Source organism: Monodelphis domestica, chromosome 2, assembly GCF_027887165.1.
Source record: "Monodelphis domestica isolate mMonDom1 chromosome 2, mMonDom1.pri, whole genome shotgun sequence".
Lineage (NCBI taxonomy): Eukaryota > Metazoa > Chordata > Mammalia > Didelphimorphia > Didelphidae > Monodelphis > Monodelphis domestica.
Window position 1 is genome coordinate 153,912,724 of NC_077228.1, and position 23,001 is coordinate 153,935,724.

At 36.5% G+C, this 23,001-nt stretch overlaps 1 protein-coding gene across 10 annotated transcripts in view; it reads left to right on the forward strand.

The window, feature by feature from the left end:
• The window catches only part of ARID4B (AT-rich interaction domain 4B), a 202,557-nt gene extending 185,743 nt beyond the window's left edge, over positions 1–16,814 (forward strand). For 6 of the 10 annotated variants that reach the window (XM_056816103.1, XM_056816101.1, XM_056816104.1 and 3 more), the window contains 3 exons: positions 2,503–2,721; positions 5,999–6,145; positions 15,053–16,814. In XM_056816103.1, the coding sequence (XP_056672081.1) occupies positions 2,503–2,721; positions 5,999–6,145; positions 15,053–15,183 (497 nt within the window). In that variant the 3' untranslated portion in view covers positions 15,184–16,814. Of the gene's footprint in view, positions 1–729; positions 885–2,502; positions 2,722–5,998; positions 6,146–15,052 lie in introns of those variants that run through there. The other 4 variants (XR_008916245.1, XR_008916250.1, XR_008916249.1 and 1 more) reach the window with 3 other exon arrangements.
• The last annotated feature ends 6,187 nt before the right edge of the window (positions 16,815–23,001 follow it).

Here is a 23,001-nt window from a genome sequence, read left to right on the forward strand (position 1 = left end):
CACATTGAGGATATGGGGTAGTTCCATACCCTTTGGTCCATGCCTTAATCATACAGAAGATTATAGGAGGAGTTAGGGATCAAGATTAAACTTCATCTTATTCAACTATAATCCTAGATCACGGATTAGGTTAAACTGTTCTCATTAAGTAGCAGATCTGTAAATAAATGCAAGTGCCCAAAATAACACCCTTTAAATTTTTTAAAATTCAACTTATACACTCAGAAGTTTTTAAAGTTACCATACTTCATATGTGTGCCACATGTAAGTCATTGCAACTATGTTTTATTCATTCTGCCCAAAACATTGCCATTGTCAAATGAATTTTTTGCTCATCATTCTCTAGGACAATTAACCTTAAAAAAGTACAGTCAGCTAAGATAAGAGGAACCTATGTGCCAAGCTACAATTCTAGCAACTCTCCTTTTGTCCTTAAATTCTTGACTTTCCTAAGCTGTGTGATGTACGGGTTGTAGTTACTACCTTCCTAGGTTTGCCTTATTTTGTCCTTTTTATTATGTCTCTTTCTTCTCCTTTTCAAACTTATTTTTTGCTGTGTGCCCAAATCAGATATTTCTATTATATGATATTAACTCTGTCTAAGTACCTCCTTAATCATACAGAGTATACATATTCTGTATTTATTCTCATAAGAGCTACACATTTTATCTCTCTTTTTTTTTAGGCTTAAAATGGGAAACAGAAAATATGTAAAGAATTTTTTTTCAGGTGCCCCACATTGACCTCCTGCTGCTCTTCCAGGACACTCCTGCCACCTCCGCTGCTTGACCTTTGCTATCAGCCGGCTTGGCTGCACTTCAGTGCAGAAAGGGTTATTCGGCCAGCTCCCCGAGGTTCTGCTGAGCCCATATGACTTCCATGCGGTGAATATGGCATCCCTCAGGACCCAGGTGGCAATGCTCAGCAGGGCCATGTGAAGCCAGGCTGAGTCAGTCCACTGTATCGGAGTGGGGCCAAGCCATGGGTGGCAGCAGTGGTGAGCCAGGTTCGCCAGGAGTTGCCAGAGATTCAGGAGCAGCATTGGGGGGGAAGGGTGGGATCTAGATGTGGCAAGTATATGTTTTGAGGAGCAGTGGGGCCAAAAGAATTCCTATTTTTCTAAAATACAGTGGGGGGAGGAATTGGAATGTGCTGTTCAAGAAATGGCCAGACTTTTGGATATCAAACTTAGATTTGGCTTTTATACTATGGTGGCTATTATGTGAGTAAATATAGTCAATACATATATACCAAGTAGATTACAATCTATTTGGTACACTTAACACAGTATTTAAAACTTTTTCTACATTGCAATTTTTTGTCTTCAAGGCTTTACCATCTAAGTAGCCTTTCCTAAGAGGATTTGCATCTTCAACAAGTCAATTATCATATGATTTGTAGGTACAGCAGTTGAATGCACTCTCCTATCTGAATTATATTTAGTGGGCTTAATCTCTGGTAAATGAGAATGAGTAAACTATCCTCTGAAAATAAACTAATAAAGTTAATTACCTCTCTGGGATTCTAATGTTAACACTTCATGTCCTGGTAAAGGTAATTTGACAAAATAATTCTTATCCCATTACCTATTCTTTTACAAAGAATACTGCTTATTAAGATTTTTCCTTCAATTTTTATAATGTAACTTTGCAGGTTCCCTGTAAGGAAGCAGGTGTTGCTATAGTACATTTCCCCAATTTTATCACGACACAGTAACATGGTCTTATCTTGAGAGGTCTGAGCATGGGTGCAAGAGAAGAATTAGTCACAAAATTAGGTCTAAGAACAACACACACACACAAATTCATTGTGTGTATCAATATTTTGAGTTTTTAAATTTGTATGGAATCTTTTTTAAATAGTTTATAGTAAATATAAACCAGTTCAAATCCTGACTATGCCACTTATTAGCTGTCTGATCTTGGACAAGTCATTTAACCATTTTCTGCCTCAGTTTGCTCATCTTTAAATATTAACAGACTAGATGATCTCTAAGGTACCTTTGAACTCTAATTCTACAGTCTTAAGCAGAACTTCCTCATCATTCTTTGTTGTGTGGCTTATGGTGTATGTCATTGATCTCTATATTATATCTAGTAGTGGGGAAACCAGAGGGTGAGAGGAAGAATGCTAGAATGGGAAGACAGTTTTCAAAACTCATGTGATCTATCCAATAATGTGATTCTGATTTGAAGTATCTTAAAATAATTGTGCTTTCAAGTATGGAAAGCATGGTAGAAGAATTAAAAAAATTTTTTTTCGTGATTATTGAGCATTTCAGGTAAGAACAGTTCATTTAAGGTGATGGGTTTGGATGAACTATGATGGCTTGAATACACATGTATTGTTTTTAGTCACTAGATTACTGCTGTATGCATCAACAAATCACTAAATATTAGCAGTTGTAAATTAAAATGGCTGTTTTTTTAAGTTATTAAAATCACTAGCAGAACTTGTTAATTTTCTCTCTAATACTTTTCTGTCCTTTTTTTTATACATCAGCAAACAGTAGTGATAGTGAAGAACTCTCTGCTGGTGAAAGTATGACTAAGAGTCAGCCAGCTAAATCTGTTTCCACTGGAATGAAGTCTCATAATGCCAAATCTCCAGCAAGGACACAGTCTCCAGGAAAGTGTAGTGGAAAGAATGGAGATAAGGATTCTGAGCTCAAGGAACATCACAATCGATTGCCCAAAGTTTACAAATGGAGTTTCCAAATGTGTAAGTAGTAAAGCATTTTCAAACTAGATTTTTCTAAGAGTTCTCAAAAGATAAACATTGGTAGGTTTTAACTAATTAGAAAGGCTTTAGATAAAGGCTTTGTAGCAAACTCTTATCTTTGAGCTAGCTAGTGAGTTATTAACCGTATCCCACTCCATTACTGAGGATTGGAGGACAGTAACTTGGAGGAGGTGAGTCAATGAAGTATTTTTAAGGATATAGAAAGCATAGGTATATTTGTAGGTGTCAGGAAATGACTTCATAGATGAAGAGAATTTGAATATGAGACAGATTTGGAGGTATAGAAGGGGCCAGTTCCTGGACAAGCATGGAGTGGACGGGTTCAAGATAGATGGGAAGAGCCAGCTCTTCCTGAGAGAACAGAACAGAGAAGCAAAGAACAGCGGCATATATATAAATGTGTATGTATGTATGTATGTATGTATGTATTTTGAGGTATAGAATAAGGAAAAAGAAATTCTTAATAAATCCACTCTCTTCTTGAAAGAGTAATTTGTGTTCCTTTTGCCCTCAGTAGGGAATATAAGAGAGAGTTAGTCAAGGAAAATAGAGAGGACTGCTGGATAGCAATGAGGGCCCACATTAGATGGTTTAAATTTGTGGTAACTGTATGACTTCCTTCTCATTACACATTTCTCAGTGCTACACCCTTCCCAAACCTGTTCGTCAATGTCATTTAAACCTCAAGCCTTTCCACTCCTTTTTACTTTCTCACCCCTGCTATCACTTCACCTTACTCCCTCTCTAGTCTCAACCCAAGAGTTGGCCATTTTAACTTCATCCTGTTTTTCTGCTTTCTATTCCCTTGCCCCACTTTGCCCTGTTGACACTCATCCCTTGCCAAACCTTACCCCTGGATTACTCTCACTATTTACTTCACTCATACTCACAAGCTACTAAATTCATCTGGAGAAAGTTTCACAACCATGCTAAGTGGATACATTACAGATTCATGTTATCTAGCCTTATTTGGTCCCTCACTGCCACAAAGGTAGCCCTTTTATTCCTCTTTAATTGCTTACCTAACACATGTTTCAAAGAAGCTATTCCAGGCCTTCTCTTCCTTCTTCAATCCTCCCAGACCTCCATGACTCCTCTTAGAGGAAAATCTTGCCTCTTACTTTACTGAGAAGACAGATCATTTGATATGACCGTTCTCATATCCCATTCTCATCATCTCAAAATTCCTTTGTCATTAATTACCCCCTCACTCTTCTCCTTTCCCCCAAATTCTGACAAAGAATTGGTCTCTATTTTTAAGGCCAGCCTCTCCACATGTACCCTTCATCCCATCTTCTCTAGTCATCTCCAACTGATTACATACTAAATCTCTCTCTACCTTTCTGTCTTTATCCCCCACCCTCCCTCATTACACTCACCATTTCTTCTCTTACTTATTCTTCAACCCATTTCATTCTGGTTTCTAACTTCATCATTCAACTGAAAATTCTCTCTTCACAGTTATTAGTCATCTTGTAATTACCACGTCTGATGGTCTTTTCTCTGTCTTAATCCTCAGCCTCTCTGCATCTGACTCCAGTGATCACATCTTCCTCCTGTATACTTTCTCTTTCCTGGGTTTTCATGAAGCTTCTCTCCTTCCTTGCTCTCTAATCCAGCCAAATAGCATTTTCTGTTTTCAGCACAAATGACAATCTATCTTTCAACTTCTTGCCTTTGCCCTCAACATCCCATGTGCCTAGAATGGAATCCCTCCTTGCCTCTATTTCATAGTCTTTATCTTCTTTTACAACCCAGCTCAAAAACTATGTTCTACAACTTTTCATGTCCCCTAAACTACTAGTGTTCTCCTTCCACAACTATTTTGTATTTAACTTGTATATATTTATTTCTGAGTTAGGTAGCATAGTAGATAGTACCTGGAATCAGGACAACTTGAGCTCAGTGCTGCTTCAGACATTTACTGACTGGATGACCCAAGGCAAATCCCTTAACTTTTTTTTTTTACTTGACCTTCCTCATCTGTAGAAATGGGAATAATAATAGCACTTACTCTTAAGGTTATTGAAATATCAAATAAGATAGCTTTGTACTTAAGATGCTATATAAATGCTATCTAGTTGTTATTATTAATATTATATAATTTTCCTATACAGAATTATTTATGTACTTGTCTTTACCTATTAGAATGTAAGCTTCTCATGAGTTAGGTATTATTTTATGCTTTATAATTTTTTTCCTATTCTGTGCCTAGAACACAGTAAGCACTTTATAGATACTTCTTTTTTTTTTTTTAATAAATCCTTACATTCCATCTTAAAATCAATACTGCAAGGCAGAAGAGGGATGAGGACTAGACATTGGAGGTTAATTGATTTGCCCAAGATCACACAGACAGGACATTTCTGAGGCCAGATTTTAATCCAGTACCTCCCATCTCCAGACCTGACTTTTTATCAACTGAGTTATCTACTTGCCCTCCACTTAATAAATGCTTGATGACTTATTTATTGGCTGATTCCCTCAGAATCCCACGAGTAGATGTGAAGAAGGCAGCTGGTGAGAGTAACCCAGGGTTGGGATTTGGAAAGATTTGAGAGTTGATATGACAGTAGGGCAAAGGATTCAAACACAGAGTTCAGTAGAGTTTATCTGGTTAAGTACAAAGTTCAGGCTGCAAGAAGGGGAGAACAGGAAAGCCAGAATCAGGTTAATAGATTAGGAAAGCAGAGCTGGGAAGAGTTGCTAGACACAAAATAGATTTACTAGTTAGGCATTAGGAGAGGTAGAAAGGTTGAAGATGTAGTCCAAGATAAGAATTCTAGTATTCTAGATCAGTCAAATTGTAACCAATACATATTCCTTTGAATCATCCAAAATTGGTGGAGGATGATATACTGTCAGAAAATTCTGTGCACACTAATACAAAAATTGGACCTGATATCTGAGACACTATTCCTGAATCCTATTCCTGGGATCCTGAAACCCAAAGGTTGTCCAAAGCTCTAGAAAAAGGTAAAATCATATAATTGAAAGGTCTAGATCTTGAGACTCTTAAAATAATGAACTAATTACTTATAGATTTTGATGAGGCAGAAAAAAATAATTGCTTGAAATTTTCATTTTTTCCCATGTTATAATGTACCTCTGTTTATTTTTCAATTTCATTTTTCTCTAACCAGAATTATAAGATAACTATTAAAAGACTGTTTGCAGTTTGCAGTTTTAGATCCTTCAATTATATAGAATTCTTTTTTCAAAAGCACATATTCATTAAAATTTTTTAAATCATTAGCTGACCTGGAAAATATGACAAGTACGGAACGTATTGCAATCCTTCAAGAAAAACTGCAGGAAATCAGGAAACATTATCTGTCTTTGAAATCTGAAGTGGCTTCCATTGATCGGAGAAGAAAACGTTTAAAGAAGAAGGAAAGAGAAAGTGAGTGTTTTTGCCTATTCAATAAAATTGTCCTTCGTTGTCATATAATTGTAATATAATTATAATTAACTACATTTGATTCTGAAGAAATGAAGAGAAAAATGCCTGTTGCATCTTTTCTGAGGTTGAAAACCATCAGTGAAGAATATTTCCTGTGTTGGCTAATTTTACTGAGATGCTCATTCCCTACTCCCCTTTTTTTGTTCATTACAAGGGATGGGTTGAGTGGGGGTGTGGAATTTATATTTGAAAAATGAAATAAATGTAAAAAGAAAAGGAATCTATGAATTTTCTAAAATTTGTTATTCCATAAAACAATAGTAAAATTTTCTATTTTTATTATTCTTGTTTATTCATGCCAGCGCTTTCATTAGTGTATAGAGTTCTAGAATGAGAAAACTCCCTGTAATGATCTAGATTGGCTTCTGCTCTTCGTTTTATAGCATTAAAGAATAGCTTGAAGCACTGAGAGTTTAAGTAGTTTTTCTCAGTGCCAAAGGAGAATCTAAATTAGGTCTTCCTCTGGGAAGGTCGTTCCATAGAGCCACTACACCACTCTGCTTTAACTGATATTTCATTTATTCAAATATTATTGTCTTTGAAAATGTGGTCTCCCTTTTAAAATCATTGAATTATAGAATTTTATTGTTTCACAGGACATTTAGTCTAATTCTTCTCCCAGCACCACTCCATGTCCATTTTGCAGATGAAAGAAATCAGACATAGAAAAATTAAATAACTTCTCTAACCTCATACAACTAATCAAAGACAGAACTAATAGCAGAATGCTTTCTACCACATGATGCTTCCTTTTGATGTATGGATTTTGAGTATTTTTTTGGGTTTCTGATAATGTATCTCATTCTAGAACAATTGAAGTTTCTTAAATCTCAATAGAATGAGCTACTGATCTTTTAAAATATGTATATGCTTAGTATTTTTGAGGTCGTTTAAGACATCTAACAAATTGTATATTATCATGTCCTACAATTCAAGAATGACCTGAATAGCTGGCCACAAAATCCTATAGGATTCCCATTTATCTTACTAAAATATTCACAGAATCTTAGAATTAGAAAGATACTCTGAAGCTGCCATCATCTCCAACTCCTACCCCTAAAAACCTCTCTAATACATTGCTGCCAACCTCACATCCAGCCTCTGCATGATTATCTTTAGAAAGAGAGAATTTACTATAATTTAAGGTAATTCATTTCAGATATGGACAGATTTAATGGTTAGAAAATTTTCCATTATGTCAAGTATATGATATATTATTATTTAAAGGAGTCTTAAGGAGACATTTTCTGATTGGTCCTTGGACATATCACCAAAAGTAATGAGTAGTAGTTACAGAAAAGCATATTTAAACTTCATATAATAAAAATCTTCTTAATAGATCTGTCCAAAAATGGAACAGACTTCCTTAGGTTGTAACATATTTCTTATTGAAGCAAAAGCCAGATGACTACTTCAAAAAACATGAAGCTTCTACTATGTGCCAATCACTATGCTAAGTGCTAAAAAGGCAAAAACAGTCCCTTCCCTCAAAGAGCTCACAACCTAATAGAGGAAACAATATGCTAATAGTTATATACAAACCAGATTTATGACAGTTAAATAGAAAGAAATTAACGGAGAGAAAGCATTAGAATTAAGAAGGGTTGGAATAAGTTTCCTGTAGAAGGTGGGATTTTAGTCAGATTTGAATAAAGCTAGGAAATCCTGGATGTGGAAATGAGGGAGGGTATTCCAGGCATGGGGAATGGCCTGAGGAAATGGCAGGAAAAATATGAGGTGTCTTTTTTGTGGAACCAAAGATAATCTCTGAGATTCTTTCTTAGTAAGATTTCCCTTAAACAACTTATGTCTGTAGCTTCCATTTCTGCTCTTTGGGACCAAGCAGAATGCAAATCCCCTTCCACATGACAATCTTCAGGTATTTGAAGGTTATTTTACTTTTCCCCTACTGAGGCTTCTCTTCTCTGTTTCCATCATCTGGTCCTTTTATGGCATACTCTTCAGGCTTCTCATGATCCCAATTGCTTTTGTTTTCTTCTTGACAACTCTAACCTGCCTTTTTCTTTCCTAAAATGTGCTTTCCTAAAATAATGGGCAATGAGGATTTAGTCTTGAAGGCAGTGTGGTTCAGTGAAAAGAAGTGAGATTAGAGTCAGAAGAGCTGAGTTCCAATCCAGGCACTACCCTTTAGCCGCCTGGATGGCTTTATTCAAATTACTCAGTCTCCAGATTTCTTATCTGTAATATAAAATGCTGAACCAAATAACCATTGAGCACTTTTCCAGATCAAAGATTGTGATCTTTTGGTTCTGTCGTCCAACTTCCTTTTTTCTGTACTCTTCAGGGGAGGGACTATTTTTTTTTTGTCTGTGCCCATTTTGCCAAACTTATTTCACATTATTTCTCTTTATATGCTGGTCCAACTAGACTGCCTTATTTCCTGTTTACTGTCATTTCCATTTTCCATCTTTGGGCCTTTGCATAGACTAACCCTTGTTAGTCTATGCAATTCTAAAACGAATTCCAGAATCTCCATCAAAGTTCAAGTTCTCCAGAACTTTTTTTTTTCTCTTAGTTGGTATGGTTCTCTCTTGCCTCAAATTATAATTGCCTGGGGGCAGATGGGTGGCTCAGTGGATTGAGAGCCAGGTCTAGAGATGGGAGGTCCTAGGTTCAAATATGGCCTCAGACACTTCCCAGCTGTGTGACCCTGGGCAAGTCACTTGCCCTCTATTTGCCTCAGTTTTCCTCATTTATAAAACAGGGATAATAATACCACCTACCTCCCATGTTTCTTATGAAGATAAATAAGATTTTATTTGTTTATCTATTTATTAATTAATTAATTTATTGCCAATTGTATAAACAACAAATTTTCACACAAGTTTTCCAAAGTTTTATGATTGAACTTCCCTTCCCTCTCCCAGTGCTGGCAGGCGATTGGATCTGGGTTATACATGTATTATCATGCAAAACATATTTCTATATTGTTTATTTTTGTAAGTGAGTGATCTTATAAAACCAAAACTCCCAAACAAACCCAAATGAATAATCGAAAAATCATATGCTTTATCTGCATCCTGACTAACAGTTCTTTCTCTAGACGTGGAGAACATCTTTGTCATAAATCCTTCAGAATTGTTCTGGATCATTGTATTGCCGATTATAGCTAAGTCTTATCACATTTGCTTGCCAAGTGAGATTTTTAGTGTTTTTTAATATATTTTTATTTTGTTAAATGTTTTTCAATTACATGTATAAAAATTTTAGCAAACTTTTTACAAATTCCCTCCCTTGTGCCTCTACCCTCTCCTGGAGAAAGCAAACAATTTTCAATATGAGATAATATCTGTAAAGCACTTCCTGAACACAGTATTTGGCACATAGTAGGTACTCTATGATTGTTAGTTTTTTTAAATCTTAAGTTAGTCCATGCTAAATTAGCCTTGTGTCGTTACTTTGATCTTTTTGAGCAGCTCCCCTTCTTAATTGAGGAGACTTTTCTACCTGTATCTTTAGGGTTTTCTAAAAAGTTTTCAATCCTTCTTAGTAATACTTCTTTAAAATATTAGGCCATTGGATCTTACTAAACATCTCTGAACCCTTTGAAATCTGCTCTCCTCCAATCTAGGATTCCTGTTGTATTATGTCCAATTTTCTTCTTCCTCTATGAGCTCTGTTTCTTTCATTTCTTCTTCAATAGCTTCTTCAATAGCTGTTTCTTCCTTGCTAATCAGAATCAGATCTTTTCTAGTTTGCCTTACTGTTTCCTTCACCTTTTGAAAGATGAAATTGCTCTGTTACACATTTGATATAGAGAACATAACAGAAAATGCATAGTTTTCCTTCCTCATCAACATTACAACATTATGTCCCTGGGGGCAGCTTGGTAATATAGTAGATAAAATGGCAGACTTGGAGTCAAGGGGGGACCTGGGCTTGAATCTGGCCTCAGTCACTTCCTGTGTAACCCTGGGTAAGTCTGATTGTCTAGCCCTTTCCCTCTTCTTTATATTGATTCTAAGACACAAAGTAATAGTTAAAAAAAGAAAAACTACAATAATATTATGCCCCCATACTAGATTTGTGATCTACTTCTTAAATTCTTTGTCTTATTCTTCTTGATCTATAGCAGACTGACACAGCAATATTACTTCTGGTTTTTTTCTCCTTTGAACTTCACTCAGGTACTCTCCAGGTTTCCTTCTATGTATGGTTCCTTAATTCCTTCAATGAATAATTTTCTCATATTTTTCTCTATAATGTACCTCTTTCTATTTTTTTATAAGGTATACTTATCCAGAATTGTATTCCAGCCATGAATTCCAAGGTATCACATTTCAGCAATACCTATTGTATTTGATATTAGAATTTCTATTTGACTCTATTTACCCATATTTTGTACATTTTTATATACTCTTGACCTCGGAGGCCAAGAGGTTTATCTCTGGCTTTCATCTTAAATATTATCTCCCATGAATGACCAGTTCTCCTAACCTTTTTCTAGAACTGATTCTGCTGTTTTCTCTGTAATATGTTTTTCTATTCTATATAGGCAGTTTTCTCTATTCCTTCCTTTCACCCTCAGATTCCTAAAATTCCAAGAAAATATATTTTTTTAAAGGCCAGTGATAGGTATATTCCATTCCTTGTCAAAAGCCCATAACTCTTCTTTGCTAAACTGTGGTCTAAAAAATACAAATCTCATTTTCTTGACTTCCTTCTTTGCCATCTATTCACTTCCCAAATCCTCCCTATTTTGGCTGGTGAACATTTGCAGCTAAGTAATAAATCTGAAGTCTTGATGCAAGGAGAGAGAATAGGACTCTCTCAAAAGGAAGCTTTTGTATTATAATGACCTACAGGTGTCAGTTAAGAAGTCACCTTGCGATGGACCCAAAAAAGAATATACAAGTTGAAGCTGCTGCTGCAAAGCTATTTTTGTACCCTTCAGCCAGGAATTATTAGTCAACCTAACTTGTCTTTTCTTTCTCTGGACATCAATGGATGAATATTTATGGATCCTTTTCCTTCCCTTCCTTCTTTCTGTTACATTATTCCTACCTCTTGGTATAAATTACAATCCCCACCTCTGCTTCTACAACATTTCTCTTGTTTCCTCCCTCCTGGGAACTCTTCCATTCTTGCAAGAGGACTTGAGAGAACCTTTATTATCTGAGGATTTATATGTGGTCTTTGGATGCTTTTTATCTTCTCTTCTGGAACAGTGGACAATTTGCATTTTGTGCATACATAGGAATTACTTAATACTCCCAAACTCACTCTCCAGATAACTGAAAAATTCTCCTTGTACTCTATACTTATTTGACTCCAGATCTTCCTTCTTTTGCATTAGCCTATCTTTGTTCAAAACTTTTGATTTCTAAGATTATTCACTACTGGAGTCATCTAAGAGAGGCATAATTAATTGGAGATGGAAGAGATAGAAGTTTTTTCTACCTTTTTGTTTGTTACAGAAATGCTACCTCCACTTACCTGCTTTTAATTTGTAATTAGAAAATTTCTGCCATCCCAAAGTTAAATAGAAGGAAAAAGAAGCCAACTTTTAAATGGGAATCCAATTATCTTAGCTCTATTACCTTGCATATTCTTGCCACTGTTCTCTAGAAATCTTCTTATACTCCTAAATAACCCCTAGCTGCTTGACTTTTTCATCTCCTCACCTAACTACAATATAATTTGATGTTTGGATATTAGAGTGAGGTCCAGGAAACATATCCTTTAAAGACCTAAAAAATGTTTTTAAAATCTGCTAGGGAAGTGTCATGACACTCTCTCTAGTCCTTTCTTCTGAGGAGGGATTGCTTGAGCTTGGGAGTTCTGAGATTCAAGAGCCTATCTAGTGACTCTACTAAATTGGGCACCAATTGGTGAACCAACATGCTGCCTAAATAGGGATAAACTATCTTAGGTAGGAAAATGATCCATTTAAAACTTCTGTGCTTATCAGCAGTAGGGGTTGGGCTATCAGTAGCTATACCCTTTTCAGTCTGGGGGAGATAAGGAGATTCAGTCTCAGCAAAAAAGAATATATATGAAGCCATCCAAGATGGTAAAGGAACAATGTTTCTTTTTGGCATCTCCCTATTTTGCCTCCTTGTTTTACATACTATTCATGATACTTATTTCAGATAATTTTTAAAATCAAAACTTCAGGGGGCAGCTGGATGGCTCAGTGGATTGAGAGATGCCCAGAGATGGGAGGTCCTGGGTTCAAATTTGACCTCAGACCCTTCCTATCTGTATGACTCTGGGCAAGTCACTTAACCCCCTTTGCCTAGTCCTTAAACCACTCTTCTGCCTTAGAAATAATACACAGTATTAATTCTAAGATGGAAGGAAAGGGTTTTTATTTAAAAAAAAAACAAAAACAAAGCTTCATTCTCAAAGATGTATTAGGTACCTACGTTGTGAATGGAACTATAGAAAATGGAAAAAGTAAAATGTAAAATACCTGGTTCCTTGACTTGAGACAATTGGTAACTTTCAAGAGAGTTTTCAGTTAAGTGATGAAATTGGAATTTAGATTTAAAAAAAGAAAGCTTGAGAGAGAGATCAAAAATGAGTTTGTTTGTTTTTTTTTAGATGGAGTATCCTACTGTGTTCATAGGCATTAGGGAAGAACACTTGAGAGAGTGTAGATGTGATAATGGTCCATATAGAAGGGATTGCCTTGACCAGGAGAAGGGCTGCCTCCTGAGTTCAGATTCTAGTGTAGACTTTTATTAGCTGCGTGACTAAGTGACATGGAGCAAGTCAGTTTGCCTTTTTCTGAGCCTGTTCCTCATCTGTAAAATAGGGATTAAAAAAAAGAGGATAATATCTCACAGGATTGTTGTGAAGATCAAATAAGATGATTTATGTAAAGCCTTTTGTAAGCCTTAAATTACTATATCAATGCTAGTTATTATTAGTTGTTGTCATGGTGGTAATGGAGGAGGCAACACAAAGGAGCTCTTGGGAAATTATCTTGCTGTGTGTGTGTGTGTGTGTGTGTGTGTGTGTGTGTGTGTGTGTGTGTGTGTGTGTGTGAAATATGCAACAAGTTTCCTGGTTTAGGAGCATGATAGAGAGGTTTGGAGAAGTACACCAGGGTAACATATGAAGAGATGGCTGACTTAGGAAGAGCCATCCATATCCATCCAGTCAGAGGAAGAGTTCACAGGCACAGCAGGTAGAGAATGGAGGGAAAGCATTCCAGGCCTGGGGCATAACCACTGCATAAGTATTGAAGAGATCCAAGATCAAGTGTTAGATGCAAGGCAAAGCAGTTTGAGAGTATTTGTGGGAGGGAGTGATGTGTAAGAAAATTAAAAGATTAAAAAAAAATAAAAGGGCCAAGTTGTGAAGAGCTTTAAGTGCCAGATATAGAAGTTTATATTTTCAGGAGGTACTGAAAATATGTTGAACTGGAAAGTGACATGGTCTTACTTGTGCTATAGAAAAAGCACTTCAACAACACTGTGGAAGATGGATTTAATGAGAAGAGACTCCTGGTAGGGAGACCAGTTAGGAGACTGTTTTAGTCCAGAGAGGTGAGGAAGGCTTGACCCAGGCTAGGGACCATGAAGGTCGAGAGGATAGGAGCTTTGCATAAAAAGTGATGTAAAGAAAGCAATTGAAATGGAGGGTAGCAAGGACACAAGTCTGGGTGACTGGAAGGGGAGTGGTACCCTCAGTGGTCCTGGGCAGGAGGAAAAGAAATGAGTTCTGATTTGGGCTTATTGAATTTGAGATAACTAGAAGATGGTTAGAGTTGGAAATGTCTAATAGAAAATTGGTTGTAAAGGATTGGAATTCAGAAGAGACATTAGAGTTGTATGTATGGATCTGAGAATCAGCTACATATAGATGCTAATTGAACCCAGAGGAACTGCTTGAGAGATGCCATCATTGTCATCATCAACAACAACAATAACAAGAGTTAATATTTTATAGTTTTTAAGTTTTGCAAGCATTTTTCATATATTATCTCATTTGAGTCACAACAGCCATTGGAGACAGAATCTGTTAGCAGCTCCATTTTCCAGATGAGGAAACAGACTCAGAGAGGTTAAATGACTTACCTAAGGTCACATAGCTAACTGAAGGCAAGGATTCAAACTCTGATATTTCTGAGTCCAAGTCCAGATTGACAACTAGATGTTAATAGAAAAAGGAGGGGGACATGATTGAGCCTTTATTAGTGCTCTCTCTTACCTGAAATTACTTTGCATTTATCTGTAGAAATGTTGAATCCTCCCAATAGAATATAAACTCTGTGAGAGCAAAAATTATTTTTATTTTTATGTTACCAGGTATTACTTAGTAAATGTTTATTGAATTGCATCAAATTAAGCTAAAAGTAAGCCACTGCTTCTCTTTCCTATTCCCAAAAGATATCTTTGCCCTACAATATTGTTACATAAGTAGAGAATGCAAAGTTTATAGATATATGCTTTCCTTGCTTTGTATTATACCAACATGGAATCTAACTTCTCCTTTGTAAACCAAATGCTTGAAACTGATGCTATGGAATTATATTTCACAGCACTGGAATGTTTTATGCCTCCTTTCATTATTAAGCAACATAGTGGAGAGTGAATAAACACAGTACTTAGGATAAGAAGACCTAGGGTAGCTCTCATCTGACCCTTACTAGCTTTGCAACTCTAAGCAAGTTATTTAACCCCTCAATTTCTTCATCTATAAAATGGGGCTAACTGCTTATAGTATCTACCTCATAAAGCTGTTGTGATGCTCAAATACGATAATGCATATAAACACTTTGAGAAAACATTAAAGTGCTACATAAATGTCAGCTACTAGCATTCTTTGGGTCTTGTTTTCATTAACCTTCTTTTGTTTTGCCTCTGCTTTCCTTAGGTGCTGCTACATCCTCATCTTCCTCTTCCTCTCCTTCATCCAGCTCTATAACAGCTGCTGTCATGTTAACTTTAGCAGAACCCTCCATGTCCAGTGCATCACAGCCCGGAATGTCAGTGGAGTGCAGGTGACAGCAGGACTTCCCAAAGCACTTTGCACTTAATGGCTGTTGAGGGCCCCTTTTTTTATATATACTGCACAGTGGCACACAAAATCAGACAAGCACTATTTTATATTTAAAAATTGTTTCTTGACAAGCTGACTTGGCACTTAAGTGCACTTTTTATGAAGAAAAAGTACAATGAACTGCTTTTCCTCAAGCAATAATTGTTTCCAACTTGTCTGGGAATTGTATGTCTGGTAACTTGAAGGCCTTCCACTGTGGCAAATGGAGGCTTTTCACTGCCTGCTGAGACAATACAGAAAGCATAGTTATTGGGGGGCCAGAACATGTCTAAACAACTTACTGTACATGTATTCCCTGGTATTTTGTTAAAGCTGCAACATTTGATATTTTTCCATTTATTTATGAAAAATATGAACCTATTTTCATTTGTACAAGCTAATTGTTTTTTAAATGCAAGTCACCTTAAAGTGGCTTTAAATTGTATGTCAAGCACATGTAATAAATTCAAAACCTGCAGGTAACAGGATGTTAGACATCAGTCCTGGTAACCAAATAAGATTCTCTTTTTAAAAAGACTGACAATGTTTACAGGTTCGAATTAGGTTAAATGGTTTTTCAATGGGTTTTCGTGACCCATTAATTGGAATGGAACTACTGTACTTTGCCATTTTTCTATGAATCAGTATTTTTTTTTAATTTTGATATAATACATTGTGTGAAAAAGGAAGAAAATGGCTAGCAAACTATATTAAATCTTAAACAATGTATAAAATTGTACTTAGCCAATTTAAAATGTATATTTATTCATAATGGATTATAACAGTTATATTTTTGTGTTTTATTGTAAATGTTTCTTTTCCCTTTAAAACAGATATTTCATTTGTAATGCTTATTTTATTATGAGCTACAACAGAGGATTTCAGGAACAAGTAAGCTGTGTTCATGTGTAATTCATGGTCAATGATAAGAACACTACCACAAAAGGATAGTCTTAAATATAGCTTATCTGAGTGGTAGTAGGTCTAATAAGATAAAAAAAATGCCTTGTACAGAATCAAAAATGAACGCAAACTGTTTTCACTTGTATTGACTTTTATGTTGTATGATCCCAAGATCTGTTCTGTTTGGCACTTGTATATTTAATTATACACATTTGTAAGACATTTGTATATTGCGAAAGTGTTCATTCAAGCTATTTAATACCTAGCACTGTTAATACACAGTACTTTATTGTACAGACTGTTTTATTGTTTTAATTGTAGTTCTGTGTACTTCTTTTGGATGGGAGCTGGCATGTTTTTTTTTTCTTCTGGCAATACAACATGTGGGAATTTTGAAACGTTTTGTTTGTAGATGCTAACATGTCAGAATCCTTTACATTCAACTTTTCTAAGAAAAGCATTTTCAGTCTTTGTAGTGTGTGCTCACAGTAACTGATTTTGTTGAAAATGGTTTCCAAATATTCAGATTTGTACAGGACTGTAAAAATTTGTTGACAAACATTGAAGGCAAAGCTTATAGAAAAAAGCTATAAAGCATATATTAGGTTATGCAGACAATGGAGAATTATGTAATATATTGTACAAATGTAAGCAAAGGCTCTGAAATAAAATGCCATAGTTTGTGAATCCCTGATTATGTTTCTAAAAGTTTAATTAAATAATTTTAATGCATTTCTATAAGTGATGACTAGCTATAGGATATATCTATGATTTCTTCTTTCAAAATCAGAAAACATTGCCAGGAGAAAACCTACCTCCAAAATTTTGTGTGTGTCCAAAGATGTTATTTCATCAGTGTAGGGGACTCCTAATATGTGTGGAAGCTCCTTCCATGGAAGTAGAATAGCAGTTTCCTGTAATTTTTAGTCCTAGAGAGTTTTGCATGGGGTTTTAAGAGGTTATGTGATTTGCCTAGAGTCACACACCTAGTGTGTGTCAAGAGGCAATGCATGAACCAAAGGCTTCCTGGCTCCAAGGCTGGCCCTCTATGCACTATACCATGCTGCCTTTGTAAAAACCTCAAGTACTGTATCATAAGTGAAAAATAAGGTATTTGAGTATTCTCATATCTGTATTTATTCAATTGCCCAACTCTGTTGTAAAAGGGTTTCTATTATCAAAGAGTGGTTTGTAAAAAAAAATGCAAATTAAGGAGTTTCATTTTTTTACTTGAGCTTTGTAAATCCCCACCTGCCCCCAAATTTTCTGTAATTGCTCATTTAAATTGAGTTTGTTAGTCTCTTATATATGCCTAAAATTTTCTGACATTATTATGCCTGAGGGATTTTTAGTTGTATAGTTGTCTCCTTATGTCCCAAAGGAGGGCAGCCTTTTTTCAAAACTGTGCTCTATAAGCATCCATGTCATTTGATCAAAGAATGTACCTTATTTCACACTTTCTTCTTAGAAAACAATTAAAATAATTTCTCTCTGGTGTGTTTTTAGCTCTCTAAAGCATTGGGTTCAAACCTGTCTCAAGTTGGGATACTTTTTGTTCTCATGTTCTTCTCAAAGATTACCTTACTGTAGGGAGCAGGTAGATGGCTCAGTAGAGTGAGAGCCAGGCCTAGAAAGAAGAGATCCTGGGTTCAAATTCGGTACATTCAAATTTGCCATTGCCTTACCCATACCACTTCTACCTTAGAACTATTACACTGTAGTGATACTAAGAAGGAAGGTAAAGGTTTGTTTGTTTTTTTAAGGATTATGTAACCTATAGATGAAACTCCTTGGTCTCCTAATTAGCTTTTAACAGATGAGTTTATAATATGTAACAAATGCTTAAAGCACAAACATTTAGGATTAACATAATGTTTTTTTAAACCCTTACTTAATGTCATAGAATTGATACTAAGAAGAGTGGCAAGGGCTAGGCAATTGAGTATAAGTATTTTGCTTAAGGTCACACAGCTAGGAATTGTGAATTGAATTCATATTTGAACCCAGGTCCTTCCAACTCCAGGTCTGGCACCCTATCTATTATGCTATCTAGCTGCCCCCATAATGTTATTCCAAAGTGGTTTCCAAGACTCTTTTGATGAATAAACTTAGAAGGGGAAACAAATCTTACCAAAGTTTCTCTTCCTTAGAAACTCAAAATTCAGTTTTAGGTCATCTCTAGCCTTAAAAAATAGGGCAGTGTGGAGTTGTAGAAAGAACACTGAATTTTGAGTGAGGATGCCTGGTTTCAAGTTCTGACTCAGCTTCTTAACAGCTGTGTAACCATGGCCAAGTCACCTTACCTCTCTGAGCTTTGTTATCTTCATCTTGAAAATGATGAGTTTGGGCTAGGGTTTAGGCATTTTTCATTCTAGTTGCTATGAACTTCTCCACTCCCTGAAACGTTGAAAACAAAACTCAAGTATCCCAGGAAATCTTCTCTTTTTCTGAACTTCTTTATTTTTATAGACAAAAACATTCTCCTAATCACCCAGGTTTGCCACCTCTGGGGACCTTGCAATCTCATATCCTCTCTCTTTTACTCTGCATGTCCTAACAGTTGTCTGTTATTCTTTGTTGTTCTTCCTCCATGTCTCTTATATCTTTTCTTCTTTTCTCTACTTGAATGACTGCCACCTAGTTCAGGACCTCGGGACCTCTCACCTGGACTATAACCTTACTCTTTTCCTGCTTCTGCTTACTGCTTACTGCTCTCTCCAAACCATCTTTCAACCAGCTACCCAAATCTTCCTAAAGCACAGATGTGCTCATGTTATTAATCTCTTAAAGGATCTTTGGCAGCTCCCTAGTGCTAGTGTCAGAAACTAGCATTGAAAGCCCTTCACAGCAGCTAGGTGGCTCAGTGGATAGAGAGCTAGACCTGGAGACAGGAGGTTCTGGATTCAAATGTAGTCTCCGACTCCTCCTACCTGTATGACCTTAGGCAAGTTGCTTTAACCTCACTTGCCCATACCACTCTTTTTGCCTTGCAACTGATACTTGTTATCAATTCTAAGATGGAAGGTAAGGATTTATTTTTTTTTTAAAGAAAGCCCTTCATAATCTGGCTCCATAATTTATTTCACATAATTTCACTTCATGTAGCAAATCTACATTCCATTCAAACTTGCCTACATTCCATTCCACCAAACTCAGGCATTCCATCCCCTGCCTTTGGACTGCTGAAAAGACTGTTCCCATGCTTAGAACTGCTCCTTCCTCCCCTTACTTCCTTACAGGCTCATCTACTCCTAAAGGCCTCTCACCATACTATAATGTAGTTATCTGTGTTTTCTCCCTCCTTAAATTGGCTTACATTTTATTTGTGTATAGGCCAATAAACATTTGGAGAGCAGGGATTGTTTTTCTTTTTTGGATTCATCCTGTGCTATAGATTCTAAAGCAGTATGAGTTCTGCCTTTGGAGAATGTAAAGGAAAAAAATTGAGAGGGCACTTGAGGAGTTTCCTCACACTCCACTCAGAAAAGACTCACCTTATACTTAGAAAAACAAGATAAGTTAAAAAGGTGGAGGGGGAGGAGTGGTTAGGGAAGTTGTGAAGTAGAGAGGTACCTTGTACATTTAAGAAGGCCATGAGAGGAAATGGGGGTGGATTATGATGGAGAAGAGTATTTAGATGAAGTCAGTATAGAAGAAATAGTGATCATCACTGAAGTATACTACAGACCACCTGACACAAAAGTGGAAATAAATGAGTTTGCAAAATGGGTCATAAGCATGGCATGGAGGTCTTATATAAAAAACTGCAACTAACCAGACATTTCTTCTCACTCTGCAAAGAGCAGATCCTATCTTCTTGGCTTGCCCTAGGGATGCATTTCATCCTTCAAAAGATGGAAGAATAAATGAAATTCTATTCTGGATCTACTTCTATTCTAATTCTCACTATTTCTTACTGGTTGCTGAGATGGAAATAAATGATGGGAACCCTGAAGGAAAGTGATTATTCAATCTTAGAGCATGAGAAAATAGAAGAAATTCAAGCATGATTTTGACATTCTTCCTTGGTTTTAGAAAAACAGATTTCAGATGTTTCAGAGGAAGAGTTGGTCCCCTGGACTAAATTACCACAATGGGAGGTCAGCCCAAAAGTAGTGAGAGATGCCCAAGAATGAAATTCTCAAGATCCATAGGAAAACAAAAGGCAAAGAAGAAAAAAAATGTGTTTGAAGAGATCAATATTAATACACAGAAAACTCATCAGATCAAGATTTTAGAAATAATACAAAATGGAAGCAAAACCAGTAACAGTATTAATATGAGTATGTCATGGTCTTACAAAAATTGTATCAAAACTTTTAAAGATGAGAATCCACCCAGGTTGACAAAAAAAAAGCCATAGATAATCAGGTGGGATGGGTTGGGTTTTTTTTCTTTTTAAGTTATTATAGCAGTAAAGGAAAGATAGGACCAACAGTGTGAGCCAACTCTGCTTGCTGACGCCAGTTGTTAAAATTTTCGTGACCATTTGTACTTCAGAAACTAGCAAATTTCAAATTGGGGTTTGATCTGTTGTTTTGTTATTTAAACTTAAGAAGTAATAGGGGAATTGTTAATGCAGATTGAATTTTTAAATGTATTCTACATATTCAGTATTTTTTCCCAGAGAGCCAATTGTTAAAACATTTACCAGCACACTGCTGAATTGCAACTTTGTTTAAGGTAGTTGGGACTATGATAACTGACAACTGAAAATTTGAGGCTGCTGAATTATTATTTTGATTGTTTTTCTGTCCTGGAAGTGAAAGGTGGGGAAAATGCCTTACAGAGTTGATGTCTAATATAAACAGATATTTAATAGAAAAAGTAAAAAAAAAATCCATTTGTGTTTGGATTGAAGTTACCCAGTGCAGAAGAACTGTATCCTTTGATACTGAAAGACCTGATATATGACTGGTGAGCAGTACAATGTCAGTGGTATTTGAAAGATCTTGGGAACAGAGAAAGTACTACAAGACTTGCAAAGGGCAGCATCCAGGCTTTCTAAAAAGGACTATGAACTACAAGCCAATGATCTTAATTTAAAAAAGAAAACTTAAAAAAAGAAAAATTTTAGAACAGACATTAGATGGTTGATGAGCATCTCAAAAGAGAGGTGATGACAATTAACCCCAGCTACCACTTACTGAATATGTTATGGTGGGGATTTCTTTTGGGTATACAATATATGGGACTAGATGGCCTCGTGGTCCCTTTAATCTGGTTCTGTGGAAATAGCCATTTACCAGTCGTGAGCTTTCTCTCTTCCCCCTCTTCTGTATTTCAAAATTCCTTGACACTATCCCCCATTCTCTCCTCCTTTATTCCAGGCTCATGAAGTGATACCCATTAGCTTACCTTCTACTCCTTATTCTTTCTCTAATTTTCTAATTTCTTCTGTCTCCTTCCCTGTTAACAACAAACTTCACCTCCTATCATTCCCTCAAACTTTTGATCAATATTTCTCCTTTCTTTCACAGTCAAACTTCTAGAAAAAGCTAAATCGTTGAATCTACTTCCTCTTCTCTCACTTTTTTCTCTACATTTTACTATCTGGCATCCAGTTTCATCACTTGAATGAAATTGCTCCATCCAGAGTTACTAATGAATTGACTTTGTGACTTTTTCTCAATTTCACCTCCCTGGGTTTCCATAACTTGACCTTCTCCCAGTTTTGCCCCTCCCTATTTAGTCTCTCCTCAGACTTCTATGCTAGATCAGCATCATTCCCCTCAGATCCGGGTGGAGACAACCCAGGAGGTCCAGGAGTGAAGCACCCTATAGAGGAGCAGTCTTGTTTCCTGCCTGGTCTCCACAGCCATCACTAAGGGAGAAACTAGATCACTAGAGAAGAAACACCACATGCCCACCAAGTGCCACTGATATTCAGGTAAGCCAGAGCCCCAGGAGCAAAACCACCAATTCTGCTCTGAGCCCAACCCCATTACCAGTGCCCAGAGAAACAGTGCTTGTGAAGGTGACTCATCAGCTTCCTCTGGAGGTACTGCAGCCCCTGTCCCCTCCATTGCAGTCACAGCTCCTGAAGACTTGGAAAGGAAACTCCTCATCCCCAGAGTCCTGGTGATTTTCAAATGGTTCATCTTCAGAAATGGATATGGTTTTGTCAATAGAAATGATATGAAAGAGGATGTATTGCCATCCACTTTACTACTGCATTGTAAGATCTGCTGGACCTTTCTGTCTAATTTGCAACTGAAATCTCCATGCATATGTTGTCTTCTCCTATTGTGATGTGATGTGCTTGACAGTAGTGATTGTCTTGTTTTTCTATTTGTGTCTCTTTAACACTCAGTGATTTGTACCAATAAGTGCTTGAGAAATGCTCATTCATTCATTCATACATCAAGTCCAGCCCCCTTTTGTGAGTGTAGTACTCCATAGCTCTGGCCTGAGGCCTCTTCTTTCTCTTACTTACTCTTGATTATCTCAATCTACTTGTATAGATAAAACTCTTATCTCTATGCAGATAATTACTTTATATTTAACTAATATGCCTTGATTTGTATTATTGAGGCAGTGAGGTGGTATAGAGTGGTAGACCTTGGGGTCAGGAAGAGCTGAGTTGAAATCTAGTCCCAGGCATGTACTAGCTGTAGGACCCTGATCAAGTCACCTTTGCCTCAGTTTCCTCAACTGCTAAAATGAAGTTAATAATAGCACTTACATTCTGTGATTGTTGTGAGGATCAGATGAGGCAATATTTGTGAAGCGCATAATATAGTGCCTGGCTCATAATAGACAATAAGGGATTGTTTCTTTCTATTTTTTTAAACCCTTCTGTCTTAGAATTGATACTAAATATTGATTCCAAAGCAGAAGAACTGTAAGGGATAGACAATTGTGGTCAAGTGACTTGCCCA